The following is a 15,876-nucleotide window of genomic DNA, read 5'->3' as shown; positions in this document are numbered from 1 at the left end:
GAATGAACGCATGCTTTGGGGGATGGAAGGGAGGGGATCATCCTGGTGGCCAGGGACGAGTGGGCTTTGAGGGTTCCAGAGTGGGGATCAGGCTGGAGCTTGGTGTTGCAAAGGTGTCAGCTGCCAGAACCGCTCCCTGCAGCTGTTCTCAGGAGACTATTGTCACCTGGGGCACTGAGTGGTGACAGCAGGGTGAGGCAGCTTTGTCTTGAGATGGCTGGGTTCCTGCAGCTCAAAGTGCCCTCATCCGGAAACGGCGCCTTTGTCAGAGGGGACAAAAGGGGAGCTGGGCATGGGTGTTTCCAAGAAGTAGGTTCTGAGAGGCTGTAATTTCCAGTGGAGCGCAGGAATCTGTGAATGCACTTTGTTGGGGGCGGGCTGGTTAGGATCGCAAGTAAGGGGCTCTTAACAGGGAGCACTCTGAATGGTTAATCACTGGGGCTGGGCGCAGTGGCTCACGCCTGTAATCCCAGCACTTTGGGCGGCCCAGGCGGGTGGATCACTTGAGGTCAGGAGTTTGAGACCAGCCTGGTCAACATGGTGAAACCCTGTCTCTACTAAAAATACGAAAATTAGCTGGGCATGGTGGCGCGTGCCTGTAATCCCAGCTACTCGGGAGGCTGAGGCAGGAGAATCGCTTGAACCCGGGAGGTGGAGGCTGCAGTGAGCCGAGATCACACCACTGCACTCCAGCCTGGGCGACAGAGAGAGACTCGTCTCCAAAAAAATAAAATCACTGGGTCAGGGGTGTGTAGGAATATGACCCCAGAGGGACTGTAATTCCCAGTGGTGTCAAACTCTGGGTGATCTTAAAGGGTGAGGCTCAGAATGTGGCTTCCAGGGACAGGGGTGTCTAAGTACGTCCCTTATGGGGGAAAGGCCAGAAAAGGGTCTGCAGAGCGAGAGTGGGGGAGTGCGGGTCGGAGCTTCTGCGCGGACCGGGGCGGGGCAGCTCTGGAGGGCAGCGGCCTCTGGTCTCTGGGAGGGGAGGGAATTGACCAATGGGGAGAGCGCCCATATTTGCTCTCAGGAGCCTGCAAATTCCTCAGGGCTCAGATATCCGCCCCTGACACCATTCCTCCCCTCCCCCCCTCCACCGGCCCCGGGCATAAATAGAGCCAGGTGAGGGCCTCGTCGCTCCTCCCGCGAATCGCAGCCTCTGAGACCAGGGTCGCTCCGTCCGTGCTCCGCTTCGCCATGACTTCCTACAGCTATCGCCAGTCTTCGGCCATGTCGTCCTTCGGAGGCCTGGGCGGCGGCTCCGTGCGTTTTGGGCCGGGGGTCGCCTTTCGCGCGCCCAGCATACACGGGGGCTCCGGCGGCCGCGGCGTGTCAGTGTCCTCCGCCCGCTTCGTGTCTTCGTCCTCCTCTGGGGGCTATGGCGGCGGCTACGGCGGCGTCCTGACCGCGTCCGACGGGCTGCTGGCGGGCAACGAGAAGCTCACCATGCAGAACCTCAACGACCGCCTGGCCTCCTACCTGGACAAGGTGCGCGCCCTGGAGGCGGCCAACGGCGAGCTGGAGGTGAAGATCCGCGACTGGTACCAGAAGCAGGGGCCCGGGCCCTCCCGCGACTACAGCCACTACTACACGACCATCCAGGACCTGCGGGACAAGGTGGGCGGAGGCCCGGCCGCGGGAAGTGCAGTGCACCTGCCGCGGAAACCCAGCCCCGCGGACCGGGCGAGGTTCCAGGCGGGGCGGCGGGCGGGAGCCCGTTAGGACGTGGGAGGTCCACAGGTGGGGCCGAGTAAAGGGGGACAGGAGACGTGCGGGGTAGGACCTCGGGGCTGGATGTAGAGGCCGGGGTGGTGGAAAGGGGAGGAGAACTGGGCAGGGCAGATAAGTGGGTGGGGCCTCTGGAGGTGGCGGGGGCAAGGTCGGAGCGCCGGGACAAAGAAGGGACGCGGGTCAGCGAGGCCTGAAGAGTGGGAGGAGATGGGACCCGGCTGTAGAGTGCCCAGAGCTCTAGGCCAGGGGCCGCGCTGCCGCAGGAAGATGCGAGAGTTTGGCTTTGGTGATCTGGTTCACCCGGGGCCAGTCTTGCCCCCTCTGCCACCGCAGCGTGGGGCCTCCTGCATTCCGTTTCTCTAGCCGGAAGGGTCTGATGTTCATCCCTCTCAGGCTTTGGCCTCCTCCCACTCTTCCGCCCTGGGGCCCATTCATTTAGGAAGAATGGGAGAGCCGGTCGTGTCCCCTGGGCGGGGTAAAGGAGGGAGACTTGGTAAACCTCTGCTGGGGAGGACCTGGTACAGTGGCAGCTCCCTGTCGGGGAAAGAACGGATCTGCGTCACAGGCTCTTACAGGGGAACCCTAAGGGGCCAGAGGGGTGGGGCTTGGTCCTCACCCACAGGGAAGGAGAGATTTATCGGGTCGTGAAGAAATGTATCAGAAGCCATGGAACATTTACAGCCGCACACGCTGGGTCTCCCAACACACAGATCCCCAAAATATTTTCCAGTGCTGTACTGGTGGCATAGACCCAGACCCACAGACCAGGAGGAAGCGCTAGAGACGTCAACAGCCAACAAAAACAGTGCTTTACACACTTGTAAAATTGTGACCTACAGAGGCTGGGCACTGTGGCTTACGCCTGTAACCCCAGCACTTCGGGTGGCCAAGGTGGGAGGGTTGCTTGAGCCCCAGGAGTTCGAGATCAGCCTGGCAAACATGGTAAAATCTTGTCTTTACTAAAAATACAAAAATTAGCTGGGAGTGGTGGTGCATACCTGTAATCCCAGCTACTTGGGAGGCTGAGGCAGGAGAATTGCTGGAACCCAAGAGGCGGAGGCTGCAGTGAGCCGAGATTGCACCATTGCACTTCAGTCTGGGCCACAGAGCGAGACTCCGTCTCAAAAAAAAAAAAAAAAAAAAGGAATTAGCTTGGCATGGTGGCGTGTGCCTTGCAGTGAGCCGTACCTGATCAGTGCCACTGCACTCCAGCCTGGGGCAACAGAGTGAGACCCTGTCTCAAAAAAAAAAAAAAAAAAAAAAAAAAAAAAATTGCGACAATAAGTACATTTTACTATGCACCCTTACGCATTCTTTTTCTCACCTCTGTGTGTGTGTGTGCACACGCACACACACAAATGGGTGAAACAATTCTCACCATACTAAGAGAAATCCCCTCTAATATTTTATAGCCTATTCTGTTGCATTAAAAAACTACACAATCGGCCGGGCGCGGTGGCTCATGCCTGTAATCCCAGCACTTTGGGAGGCTGAGGCGGGTGGATCATGAGGTCAGGAGATCGAGACCATCCTGGCTAAAACGGTGAAACCCCGTCTCTACTAAAAATACAAAAAAATTAGCCAGGTGTGGTGGCGGGCGCCTGTAGTCCCAGCTACTCAGGAGGCTGAGGCAGGAGAATGGCGGGAACCCGGGAGGCGGAGCTTGCAGTGAGCCGAGATCGCGCCACTGCACTCCAGCCTGGGCGACAGAGCAAGACTCCGTCTCAAACAAAACAAAACAAAACAAAACAAAAAAAACCCCCCAAAACCACAAAACTATACAATCACCACCTGGTGCCTTGACTAATGAGTGATGACCCGCTCTTTGAAAAACAGAACACAATTACCTTATTCAATGATAAGCTGGCTGTTGTGAATGTGCCCCTTAGGTCAGTAAGACCTCAGGTTGGGGTGAACTTGGATGAGACATCATCCTAAACTTTAGTTTCCACCTCTGTATAATAGGAGTACCCACTGACCTAGCAGTGAGGTTCCAGAAGCTACAAAAGATGAGATTCAAAGTGCCTGGCACATAATTGATACTCAAAAAATGGGATTCTCTTCCCTGGGGGCAAAATATGCTTTGCATAGTGGGGGGGCAGGTATAGACAAAATCTACCCCCCATCTGGTTTATAGACCCCCTTCAGGCCATTTAGAGTTTCATTGCACACAGGTCTCAGAGATTTCCTCCCCAGGCTTGCCTTCCTGCCCTCCCCCGCCCAAGTCCCCCTGGCTCCAGTGTTTCTTCCTGCCCCAGCTTCTGGGCATGGACTGTTTCCAAGGACTCCCAGAGAGCAGGCCAATGGGCGGCAGATGTTGGCTAGGGCTTTGGTCTCTAGGGTGCTGGGGTATATTCATTTGCTCCCCTCTCTCTTCTGGGAAGGAAGTGAGTGGGCAGTGCCTGTGTGTTGAACTGGTGCCAACCTCTGCCTCTGCCTTCCAGATTCTTGGTGCCACCATTGAGAACTCCAGGATTGTCCTGCAGATTGACAATGCCCGTCTGGCTGCAGATGACTTCCGAACCAAGTGAGTGTCTCTGCCCTGGGGGCTGCAGAAGCCAGGACTGGGGTAGGGGTTGGGGAGTTTGGAATCTGCTCTCACCTAGCCTAGATGGCCTGAAGCTAACCCCCCTATGGACTCCTGAACTCTGGGGAGGTAGAGAAGTCTTCAGAGATGCCGAGGAAGCTCTGCCTGGCTGCAACTATTTCCTTTGAAAGGTTTGAGACGGAGCAGGCTCTGCGCATGAGTGTGGAGGCCGACATCAACGGCCTGCGCAGGGTGCTGGATGAGCTGACCCTGGCCAGGACCGACCTGGAGATGCAGATCGAAGGCCTGAAGGAAGAGCTGGCCTACCTGAAGAAGAACCATGAGGAGGTGGGTTTCAAGCTGGGCCTTTCTTCCATCCTTCCCTAACCTCCCAGGGCTGAAGACTCTTTTATTCTGTATTCTCTGACCATGGTAACACTTGGCGCACCCTCACCATGGCCCTGGGTGTGGGATCATGGATCCCAGGGTTCCAAGAGGAATCAGTGATGACCCAGTCTGTCCCCCAGTGCTAGTTACTAGGCCTGCACCTGAAAACTAAGCCCCTTTGGCCTGAAGGGTGGGGAAGTGACCTGGGCAGGCCCAGCGGGGTCTGGGCCCTGACATGCCCATCTCTGCTGTATCTTTTCAGGAAATCAGTACGCTGAGGGGCCAAGTGGGAGGCCAGGTCAGTGTGGAGGTGGATTCGGCTCCGGGCACCGATCTCGCCAAGATCCTGAGTGACATGCGAAGCCAATATGAGGTCATGGCCGAGCAGAACCGGAAGGATGCTGAAGCCTGGTTCACCAGCCGGGTATGCAGAGGGAAGCAGGCACCCTTTGGGGTTTAGCAAGGGGAGGGCTTGGTGTTCCCTACGTGAAGGTCCGCCTCAGTGCTTATTCCCTCTTCCTCCTCTCTCTGCAGACTGAAGAATTGAACCGGGAGGTCGCTGGCCACACGGAGCAGCTCCAGATGAGCAGGTCCGAGGTTACTGACCTGCGGCGCACCCTTCAGGGACTTGAGATTGAGCTGCAGTCACAGCTGAGCATGGTATGTGTCCCCCCCCCCCGCTTCCCTGGGCAATGCACACTTATGCCCTTGCAGCCTAAGGCAGCCTGGCTGGTGGCTGTGCCCATGCCTTCTCCGGGAACCAGGCTCTGCTGAGTCACACCCCCCTTTCCCTATCTTCAGAAAGCTGCCTTGGAAGACACACTGGCAGAAACGGAGGCGCGCTTTGGAGCCCAGCTGGCGCATATCCAGGCGCTGATCAGCGGTATTGAAGCCCAGCTGGGCGATGTGCGAGCTGATAGTGAGCGGCAGAATCAGGAGTACCAGCGGCTCATGGACATCAAGTCACGGCTGGAGCAGGAGATTGCCACCTACCGCAGCCTGCTCGAGGGCCAGGAAGATCACTACAGCAACCTGTCCGCCTCCAAGGTCCTCTGAGGCAGCAGGCTCTGGGGCTTCTGCTGTCCTTTGGAGGGTGTCTCCTGGGTAGGGGGATGGGAAGGAAGGGACCCTTACCCCCGGCTCTTCTCCTGACCTGCCAATAAAATTTTATGGTCCAAGGGAGGAAGGACGTTCGGTTTGTTATTTCAGCCCATGGAGAGATGGGTCAGGCCTTGGCCCTGTTTAGGTTTTATTTGAACCAAAGTTCACTCTGTCCCAGGAAAGGGAGGGGAGGGTACTCACATACTTGGCCTGTAATGGTAATTCCTGTTTGCAGAAGTCTTCATTTCTTTAACCCGTTCCTTAAAATAACCTGATGAAATAAGCGTTGCTTCCATTTTACAAAGGTAAACTAAGGCTCAGAGAGGTGAAGTGGTTTGTTCTATATGTAACTGCTCTAATGCATGGCAAAGGTGGGATTTGAAATTGTTTTTGCTTCTAGATTTAGTTTTCTTTCTACTCTACTCCCCAGGACGTTGAGGTATCTGTGTGAAATTAATGTTTATTGAACACCTACTATGTGCCATTGAATTAAAAACAGCCCTAAAAGGTAGTTAGTATGAGCTGCATGTTATAGATCAGGAAATAGGCTCAGAGAGGTTCAGTAACTTGTCCAAGGCCACACAGCAACTACATGGTAGAGCCAAGACTAGAACCTAAGTTGCCTGATTCTTAGCCCATGGTGCCATCCCCAGCCAGGTGGTCTCCTGGAGTTGATGCCACTTGTGCCGGTCTTGCTGACATTCCAGTCTTTTTCCCTATGAAGGCTCAGGCTGGGGATCCCTAGGGGCAGTTCCTCCTGACACATTTCTCCACCTCACTTAAACTGGGGGTTTGGGGCCAGGCATCCCGCTTGGAGCAAGTCTGGGGAGGCTGTACCTGTCAGTGTGTGTTGTGTGTGTGCATGCACTAACACATTCACCCATTTTTGGGGCAGCCCTGCATAAGCCCTTTAATGCCCACCAGCCCATACCTGGGCCCAGAGCCCAGAATGGGACCCAGCAGTGACCCAGACCTCCCGCAGAGACCCCCAACCCTGGCTTGCCTGGGGCCTGCCCTGGGCCAGCAAAAGAACGAAGTCCCAGCTTCCTGGTACATCTCTGCCCTTGGGTGGGTATGGCCCTGCTCCTGTGGTTTACACCTCAGCTGCCAAGAACTGAGGCCAATTCAAGGTAAGGAAGAGGCCCCAAAAGAAGTCCCACTTCTTCCTGGTGGAGAGGTGAGGGCTGCAGGCCCAACCCTCTGAGAGACGGGGGCAAGTGAGGGACACTAGTTCCACGCCCGCATGCTGCCAAATGTACTCAGCAGCCTGCTAAGGAGGCCGGAGACCCCATCACAGCCATGGCAATCCCGAAGGAGGAGCTGTTTCCTCCATTTCCTGTGGGTCCCAGGTTGGTTATGAACATGTAACCCCAGAGGCCTGCTGCTGTAGCCTGGACTGGGACCCCCTTCTGCCCCCTCCCCAGCTGTCCTGTTCTGGCCTCCAGCACCCACAAACCACCCCCCTCCCACTTCTCAGGAAGCCTTGGAGCTAGAGGGAGAGCCCTGGCTGCACCCCCAGCTGGGACTGCCCAGAGGCGCTTGTCCCTGCCCATGAAAGCCTCCCTTGTCACAGCTGAAACCTTCTCTCTGCCTCAGGGGCCCCTGGAATGTGGCTGCGGGGCGGGGTCTGGGCCCACAGAGGTGGGGCAGGTGACTGTCAGGTCTCAGGCCTGAGTGTCAGGAATGAAGCCTGCCTTTGTGTGTGCACAGTGCAGGGTGGGGCTGGACTGGGGACACTTTTCTGTCTCAGCCTGGAGACCTGGGACAGGAGAGAGAGGGGAGTGGGGAAGTTGGGGAGAGTTTCTTTACATCCTGCTGGTCATCATGGCCACTTCAGTCTCTTGAGCATTTCCTGTGAGTCATCTTGCTCCAACTGGGAGTCAGGCTGGGCTGGAGTTATTTCCATTTTCCTGATTGGTAGACTAAGGCTCAGAGAGAGGAGGAGGCATTACCCAAAGCCGCACAGCTGGTAAATGGGAAAAGAGGGGTTTAAAGGTAAGTCTCTGGGCTCCAGGTCACACTCCCTGTCCCTGGCATTTCCCTGGGGAACAGGAGAGGTGTGGGAGGGTTCTAAGGTTGTTGGAGACTTCCTTCTCCTTGTGCCCTCAAATGCTTACTATGGCCCTCAGGGGAGTCTGTGTTAATGGCCCAAGTTTAAATCAGGAACCAGGCTCAGAGAGGCTGAGTCTCTTTCCACTGGGCTGCACTGCCTCATTCCAAGGAGAAAAGGCCGGCTCCACAGATGGCCCCATCTGGCTGCAGTGGGCAAAGGTCAGAAACTGGCACAGCATCCTGGGCAGGCTGCCTGGGGCAGGGCCTGGGGCTACATCCTGGGCTGGGGCCAGACAGAGCTTTATCGTCACAATGCCATCCCACCTGGTGCTAATGAGGAGGCTCCGGGCCCTACCCAGATCTGGAGCTCACAGTAGCGGTTTGGACTGAAACCAGGGATTTGTGCATGGGGCAGCGAGGGGGGCAGCTGCAGCCCCTGGCCTGGGCCTGCGAGTGTAGAGAAAGCCACCTCGAGGGGCTGCTGGAGGAGAGTCAGGTGCAGAAGTGGATCTGGCTGGGGTCCAGCCCTTTCTCACCCTGGGGTGAAGGGCGAGTAATTGTTCTTGTGTTAATTGCTGGGGCCACAATGTCTGCAGAGGCTTTTAATGAGCTCTGGATGATCTGAGTTTGATTATTTTTCTTTCGGAGGAAAAGACAATATCCTCCCACCCATGAGACAATACCACACTGTCTGTGCCCAGCATTGGAGGCCAGGCTCACTGTGAAGCTGGGTGAGAAGTAACCCACCCCCAGCCTTGCTGGCTGGCAGTTCCCCTTGCCAGCCCAGCTCAGATGCAGGAATGGGGTCTGCAGGAAGGACTCTTTCCCTGTGCCCTGTTTGGTTGAGGGTGTGAGGACCTGTTTGAGTCCTGGCTTTGCCCCTTACCAGTGGTGCCATCTGGCACAAGTTGCTTCAACCTTTCCAAATTTCAATTTCATTCTTTCTGAATCTTGGGCGGGGGTCACCCTCTGTTGTGAGGATGACAGGAGGCGATAGATGCAAAAGTGCTTTGTAAATCACAAAGTGCAGCGTAGAAGTAAAGGATTATGCTATTGTAGCCAAATAAGAACCTAAGAACAACGTGCGTTGCCCCATAGGAGCTGGCTATGGAAGATCGATGCCATTGGGCCTAAGAACATGCTCAGGATCACAGGGCATGTTCTGATGCCCAACGACAAAGCCCCTCCTGGTGAGGGCACTCAGGCCCAGTTGCCGGTCATGCACCCTGGCCCCTGCATGTCTGGCACCTGGGTGGGGATCCAGGAGGGGGCAGGATGGGGACTCTTGGGCCGCAGGGCTTCCCTGGAAGTGAGAGTTGAGAGCGCCCCTTGCCACAGGGAAACAGAGACTTAAAAAGGTAAATGTCCACAGTATTACCATGGTAATTGGTAGGGTCAGGATTTGAACCCAGGCCTCACAGTCTTACCATGATAATTGATAAAGCCAGGATTTAAACCCGGGCCTGAGGGACTCCAGAGCCCTGTCCACTTCACCGTGCTGCAACCTGGGCTAGGAATCCTCTTCCTGAGTTTCTGTAAGCCCTGGGGCCAGGTCCAGAGGGCTGAGCCACACCTCTAAGTGGCACTGTCTACAGGTATCAGGTGTCCCTGAGCTGGTGGCAGAGAAAAGGGCTCTCCTGAGTGTTCAACTCCCCATCTGTGTGAAGTGATGCCTTGGTCTTCAAGATCTCCGGAGTCTTCCAGCCTGCCTGCCAGTCTCCCGTCTCTTCCCTTCCACAGCACTCAGGCACATAGAGCCTTCTGCAGCGGCCCCTCCCCAGCCAGCACTTGACAGGACAGATGGGGGCTAATCTGGCCCTGCTAAGCAGCGACATGCCTCTCCTGGAGAAGGCAGGGGCTTCCTGGAACTTGCCCCAGCCTTATCAGTGGAGGTTTGCCCCAACACATCCCAGAAACAAGCAAAGGTTCAGCACCATGCAGTTGGCAGGTGTCGGGATCATCAGTCATCCCCTTGTCAGTCCTGAGCCTGCTGGGCTTTTGTGAGGGTGCCAGGAACACAGGCTGGAGGATGGCAGGAGGGGAGTAGAAGTGGGAGGAGGGGAGTCCATCTGCAGCACCAGGGAAGGGATGGATGCTGGCTTCTCTGGTCACCTCAGCTGGAACACTACTCAAGGTCCCTGGCTTCTGTCCTCCACCTGCCCCCAGGGGCCCTGCATTCCCATCCCCAGGGCCTCCACTCTCCCTGAGCCCTGCAGTCACTCACTCACTCGCTCACTCACTCGCTCACTCACTCACTCACTCACTCACTCACTCACTCACTCACTCACTCACTCACAGGGTTTTGAGTTGGATAACACAGCGTAATGATCGGGAAGTGGACTCCCATACTGAGAACACGGAGCTGTCCTCTTGGGGAGAGGCTCAGGGCTCGGGGAAGTGGAGAAGTTCAGCTGAGGGCACAGCTGGCCTGAGCTGCTCTCAGTACAGGCAGAGGCCTTGGTAGCCGTGCTGTGATGAGAGTTTGCTCCCTGCAGCTCTCTTCTGGCATGGAGAGATGAACCTGTAATCCAAGTGTTAAAACCATGCCCTGGGGAAAAACACTATGAATTCTGAATCATCTCTTTTGTTGCATTAAAAAAAAATAGAAGAGAAAAACTTCACATGAGCCACTCAAGGTGTGCAGGCAGCTGTGTTTGTCAGGAAGGCGGAAGGAGTTGGCTTTGCTTTGAGGGAGGAGACGAGGTCCCACAACACCCTCTGAGGGGTATATAAGGAGCCCCAGAGTGCAGCCTGGCCTGGTACCTCCTGCCAGCGTCTCTTGGGTTTGCTGAGAACGGGCTCCGGCTACCTGGCCATGACCACCACATTTCTGCAAACTTCTTCCTCCACCTTTGGGGGTGGCTCTACCCGAAGGGGTTCTCTTCTGGCTGGGGGAGGTGGCTTTGGTTGGGGGAGTCTCTGTGGGGGAGGTGGAAGCCGAAGTATCTCAGCTTCTTCTGCTAGGTTTGTCTCTTCAGGGTCAGGAGGAGGATATGGGGGTGGCATGAGGGTCTGTGGCTTTGGTGGAGGGGCTGGTAGTGTTTTTGGTGGAGGCTTTGGAGGGGGTGTTGGTGGGAGTTTTGGTGGTGGCTTTGGTGGTGGCGATGGTGGTCTCCTGTCTGGCAATGAGAAAATTACCATGCAGAACCTCAATGACCGCCTGGCCTCCTACCTGGACAAGGTACGTGCCCTGGAGGAGGCCAATACTGACCTGGAGGTGAAGATCCGTGACTGGTACCAGAAGCAGGCTCCGACCAGCCCGGAACGCGACTACAGCCAATATTTCAAGACCATTGAAGAGCACCGGGACAAGGTGAGTCCTCGGATGTCAAAGAGAGGGGAGCAGGTGGCTGGTATGGTACTCTGTACACAGCTCTAATGTCAGTGTTACTGCTGACTCAAGGAAATCCTTTCCTGCCCAGGCAATGACTGTCTGGTGTGTAACCTCAGCAAATTTGGAATGCACCTGCTGTCCAGGTGCAGAGGCCAGTGCACATCTTCTCAACTTGGTGGTGCTGGGGGAGGGAGAGAGGGGCCTTGGGAATCTGGTTAGGACCAACAGGGGCACAGGTGGGGGCAATTATAAACAGCCAGAGGCAGTAGCTCACACCTGTAATCCCAGTGCTCTGGGGGGCCAAGGTGATAGGATTGCTCATGTCCAGGAGTTAGAGGCTGCAGTGAGCTATGACTGTGCCACTGCACTCCGGCCTAGGTGACAGAGTGGAACCTGTATCTAATTAAATAAAAATAATTAAAAAACAGAGCAACTTGCCCTCCCTACCTCATGCACCCTGCAGGCTTCTGCATAAAGTATTCCTTTACCTCTTTTGCAAGAATGGGATTGGAGTGTAGCCCCATGAGTTCCAGATGCTAGAACCTCTTGTCTTTTCCTGTAAAGAGGTCTTTTGTGCCAAAAGTACTGTTGGGTCTTAGGAGACCTGGGAACTCATTACACATTCTGCCACCCACTCACTCACCATTTTACTCCCTGAGACTGGGTTCCTCATTCGTAAAATGCCTTCTTTAGCTGCCCTCCGGGTTGCTACTGGCTGGAATGTTCTGTAGATCCATGGCTGTGTCCAAGGTGTGCAGGAGGCAGTGACCATGAGTTGTCCACAGGGGGGCTGGTGGAGTGTCTCTGAGAGAGCTATTGTCAGAGCTGGCTGCACCCCACTCCCCCACTCTCCTGGGCAACCAATTCCCACAGGCAATACTGCCTCCTTGGTCTTTCATGCCCTGGAAACAAGGAAGGCAACTCCTCAGGTGTCTCAAGGAGGCTGGATGGGACAAAACAAGAAATGGACACTCAAAGATGAGGCTGGACTTTGCCCACCCCAGAAGCTGTACAGATTTTTGTTGGTGATGTCAGAGGGGTGATTGTTAGTGAGGGGCTGGCCTTGGGTGCAGAGCAGAGAGCAGCAGGGGAGAGAGAGGAGTCCTCTAGACACCGACTCTGTCTCCTGCAGATCATGGCCACCACCATCGACAACTCCCGGGTCATCCTGGAGATCGACAATGCCAGGCTGGCTGTGGACGACTTCAGGCTCAAGTGCGCTCCCCCGTCTCTCTCCTCTTCCGGCATTGCCCACTTTACTTGGCCTTCTCCTGGCTCTGACTCAGGCAGCCAAGACCCCTCCCACTTCCTTCTTTGGCCTCCCTCTCCTCAGGTATGAGAATGAGCTGGCCCTGCGCCAGGGCGTCGAGGCTGACATCAATGGCTTGCGCCAAGTCCTGGATGAGCTGACCCTGGCCAGGACTGACCTGGAGATGCAGATTGAGGGCCTGAATGAGGAGCTAGCCTACCTGAAGAAGAACCACGAGGAGGTGAGAGCTGGCCCCCATTAACCCTGAACCCGAGAGAGGTGGGGAACCTCTTCCCAAAACTCACTTAAATTGCCCGGAGGGAAAGACAGCGGCTCCAGGAAGCCCTCCCAGATTTTCACGAGATTAAGTCAGTGGGAGGCAGAGTGGGGCTGCTGGTACTTCCTCATAGTTGGCCTGGGGCTTAGTGGTTCAGAAACACACCTACCCCATAAAACCAGGTGTCCTCATGGAGAGGAAGGGGCAGTGTCCTCTGGTAGCCCAGGCCCACAGCCAGGCCAGGTGGCCGGTATGAATGGCTGACTTCCTGATTGGCTTTGTGAGCTCACATCAGGGCCCTATAGTCTCGGGGTCCTCCCTTGGTAGGACCTAGAGCAGCAGAGAGCTCCTTAGAGCTGAGGGATCCACGTGACCAAACCTCTTCATGTGCAATGGGGAGCAGCGGTTGGGGTGTGTTAGGGGCAGAGCCAGGATTGGCACGTGTGACGCCAGACTCTCAGGTCTCTCTTCTGCTCTCCGTCTCTAAATGGGTCCCTCCCATCCTGCAGGAGATGAAGGAGTTCGACAGCCAGCTGGCTGGCCAGGTCAATGTGGAGATGGACGCAGCACCGGGTGTGGACCTGACCCGCGTGCTGGCAGAGATGAGGGAGCAGTACGAGGCCATGGCGGAGAGGAACCGCCGGGATGTTGAGGCCTGGTTCTTCAGCAAGGTGGGCCTTATCTCCTGCCCTGTCCTGCCTGCCCCAGGTCCTTGAGTCTCCGAGGAGGCCCTGGGGCTCACTTCTGTTGTGCATGACCTACAGACTGAGGAGCTGAACAAAGAGGTGGCCTCCAACACAGAAATGATCCAGACCAGCAAGACGGAGATCACAGACCTGAGACGCACGATGCAGGAGCTGGAGATCGAGCTGCAGTCCCAGCTCAGCATGGTACAGCCACCCGCGCCCCATCCCAGACTCTCGGGTTGTAGAAGCTCCCACTCTTCCTGGCTAGTTAAGCCTTGGAGTTCTCAAGCCCCCTCAAGAGGTGGTTCCCTGAACTCCATTCAGTGCCCCCTCCCTGCTTGCCCTCGGTGGCTTCCTTTCTAGCCTGATATGTCTATGCATCTGTCACTCCCACAGAAAGCTGGGCTGGAGAACTCACTGGCCGAGACAGAGTGCCGCTATGCCACGCAGCTGCAGCAGATCCAGGGGCTCATCGGTGGCCTGGAGGCCCAGCTGAGTGAGCTCCGATGCGAGATGGAGGCTCAGAACCAGGAGTACAAGATGCTGCTTGACATAAAGACGCGGCTGGAGCAGGAGATCGCCACCTACCGCAGCCTGCTCGAGGGCCAGGATGCCAAGTAGGTGCCTGGGCACAGGGGAAGGAGTGATGAGGGCTGCTTGTGGCTGGGGTGCAGGGTTATCCTAAGGGAATGGCAGGGTGTCCCTAAGCAGCCTCGAGGGACTGTGAAAAGAGAACTGAGCAAGGAGGGAGGATCTGGACTCCGCACTCTGGTCCTTGGCTGTTACCTGGGGCAGGTCACTTTCTCTCTCTGGATCTGTGTTTCTTCTGTAAATGATAGAGGCTGGGCTAGTGGTGGTTAAGATCTAGTGCTCATTCCATTCTCTGCATGAAATAGATGGGTATTCTTGTAGTTCAGAATCTCAACCGGGCTCGGTGGCTCATGCCTGTAATCCCAGCACTTTGGGAGTCCAAGGCGGGTGGATCACTTGAGGTCAGGAGTTCAAGACCAGCATGGCCAATATGGTGAAACCCCATCTCTACTAAAAATACAAAAATTAGCTGGGCGTGGTGACAGGTGCCTGTAATCCCAGCTACTCGGGAGGCTGAGGCACAAGAATCACTTGAACCCGGGAGGCGGAGGTTTCAGTGAGCCGAGATCGTGCCACTGCACTCCAGCCTGGGTGACAGAGTGAGATTCCGTCTCAAAAAACAAAACAAAACAAAACAAAACAAAACAAAACAAAAAAAGAATCTGTCTACTTGGGGGTAGCAGGCCTGGATGGGCTAGCAGGATGTCCCACCCCTAGAGGAGTCAGGTGTGTGGGTGGTGGTGGTGTAGGGTCTGAAGAACACTGCATGAGCTTCCCTTAGGGACACTTGAGCTTGTGCCGTTTGCTTAAATCAGCTTCCCTCTTTCTTTCAGGATGGCTGGCATTGGCATCAGGGAAGGTAGGAAGGCTTTACTCTTCTGGTGTGGTGTGGGGTGGGGAGGGGAGATGTTGAAGCCACCACTCCCTTCGGAATAGGGAGGAAGGAGAAAGAGCCCAAACATCCCATTAGGTGGGAACATTCCCATTCCATTAGATGCCTCTTCCCCAGTGGGACCTTCTCTCAGCCCCAGGTGAGATTGTGGCTGGTGATTTATTGAGAAACTTCCAGGTTGAGTAGGCTTCATTCAGGGCATGTCTCTCCCCCAGGCCCCATCTTCATACACTTCTGCTAAGATGCCCACAATTCATCCCCCTTCACGTGCAGCTTAAAAAACCCTGACATTGTTGCTCCCTGCTGGGCATACCTGCCATTGCCACTGCCCATCTTTGTGATGACGAATTCAACACCAGATCTCTGGCAGCTCTTGAGGGATTGGCCAGTGGCCATTCTCAGGGGCGCTGTCTAGTTTTCCCAGAGTTCCGCCAAGGTCCTGGCCACCTTGGGAGAGAGGGGAGGTTCCCCCACTCTAAAGCCTGCTCCTTCTCTCTCTAGCCTCTTCGGGAGGTGGCGGCAGCAGCAGCAATTTCCGCATCAACATAGAGGAGTCACTGGATGGAAAGGTGGTTTCTTCCCGCACGAGAGAAATCTAAGTGTCCATTGCAGGAGAAACGTCCCTCGCCACTCCCCACTCTCATCAGGCCAAGTGGAGGACTGGCCAGAGGGCCTGCACATGCAAACTCCTGTCCCTGCCTTCAGAGAGCTGAAAAGGGTCCCTCGGTCTTTTATTTCAGGGCTTTGCATGCGCTCTGTTCCCCCTCTGCCTCTCCCCACCTTCTTTAGAGCAAGGAGGTGCAGCTGTATTGTGTAACAAGCTCATTTGTACAGTGTCTGTTCATGCAATAAAGAATTACTTTTCCTTTTGCAAATATCTCTTGGCAGTATGTCCAGTTTTTCTTGATGGGGTCCTGGTTGGCCTCTGACCTCTGAGGAGACCCAGGGTCCACATGGTGACATCTCCCCCCACTTTGGCCTCTTCCCTGCGTGGCCACAATTCTTTTGGGTACTCAGGGCACTGGTGGCTAGGATAAACATAGTGCTAC

The 15,876-nt window shown here is 55.7% G+C and overlaps 2 protein-coding genes across 4 annotated transcripts; both read left to right on the top strand.

Moving 5' to 3' along the window:
* The first annotated feature begins 1,136 nt into the window (after positions 1–1,136).
* Positions 1,137–5,827, top strand: KRT19 (keratin 19). Its single transcript, NM_001132586.2, is given in 6 exon segments — positions 1,137–1,617; positions 4,176–4,258; positions 4,450–4,606; positions 4,908–5,069; positions 5,180–5,305; positions 5,447–5,827. Coding segments are annotated over 6 exon segments (1,203 nt in total). The 5' UTR covers positions 1,137–1,197; the 3' UTR covers positions 5,702–5,827.
* A 1,648-nt stretch (positions 5,828–7,475) lies between these two features.
* Positions 7,476–15,702, top strand: KRT15 (keratin 15). 3 transcript variants are annotated; one of them, XM_063718822.1, is made up of 9 exons: positions 7,476–7,741; positions 9,394–11,111; positions 12,265–12,347; positions 12,466–12,622; positions 13,168–13,329; positions 13,423–13,548; positions 13,741–13,961; positions 14,769–14,794; positions 15,329–15,702. In XM_063718822.1, the coding sequence occupies exons 2-9, from the start codon at positions 10,614–10,616 to the stop codon at positions 15,424–15,426; spliced, it is 1,371 nt and encodes a 456-aa protein (XP_063574892.1). In that variant the 5' UTR covers positions 7,476–7,741; positions 9,394–10,613; the 3' UTR covers positions 15,427–15,702. The 3 variants fall into 3 exon arrangements, with proteins under 3 accessions (XP_063574892.1, XP_054402378.1, XP_054402379.1); XM_054546403.2 differs by having other exon boundaries at positions 7,510–7,741; positions 10,980–11,111; XM_054546404.2 differs by having other exon boundaries at positions 7,513–7,741; positions 10,944–11,111.
* Positions 15,703–15,876: the final 174 nt, after the last annotated feature.

This window comes from Pongo abelii, chromosome 19 (assembly GCF_028885655.2).
Source record: "Pongo abelii isolate AG06213 chromosome 19, NHGRI_mPonAbe1-v2.0_pri, whole genome shotgun sequence".
Lineage (NCBI taxonomy): Eukaryota > Metazoa > Chordata > Mammalia > Primates > Hominidae > Pongo > Pongo abelii.
The sequence above is the reverse complement of the archived record's forward strand: the minus strand, read 5'-3'. Positions and strand labels throughout refer to the sequence as shown.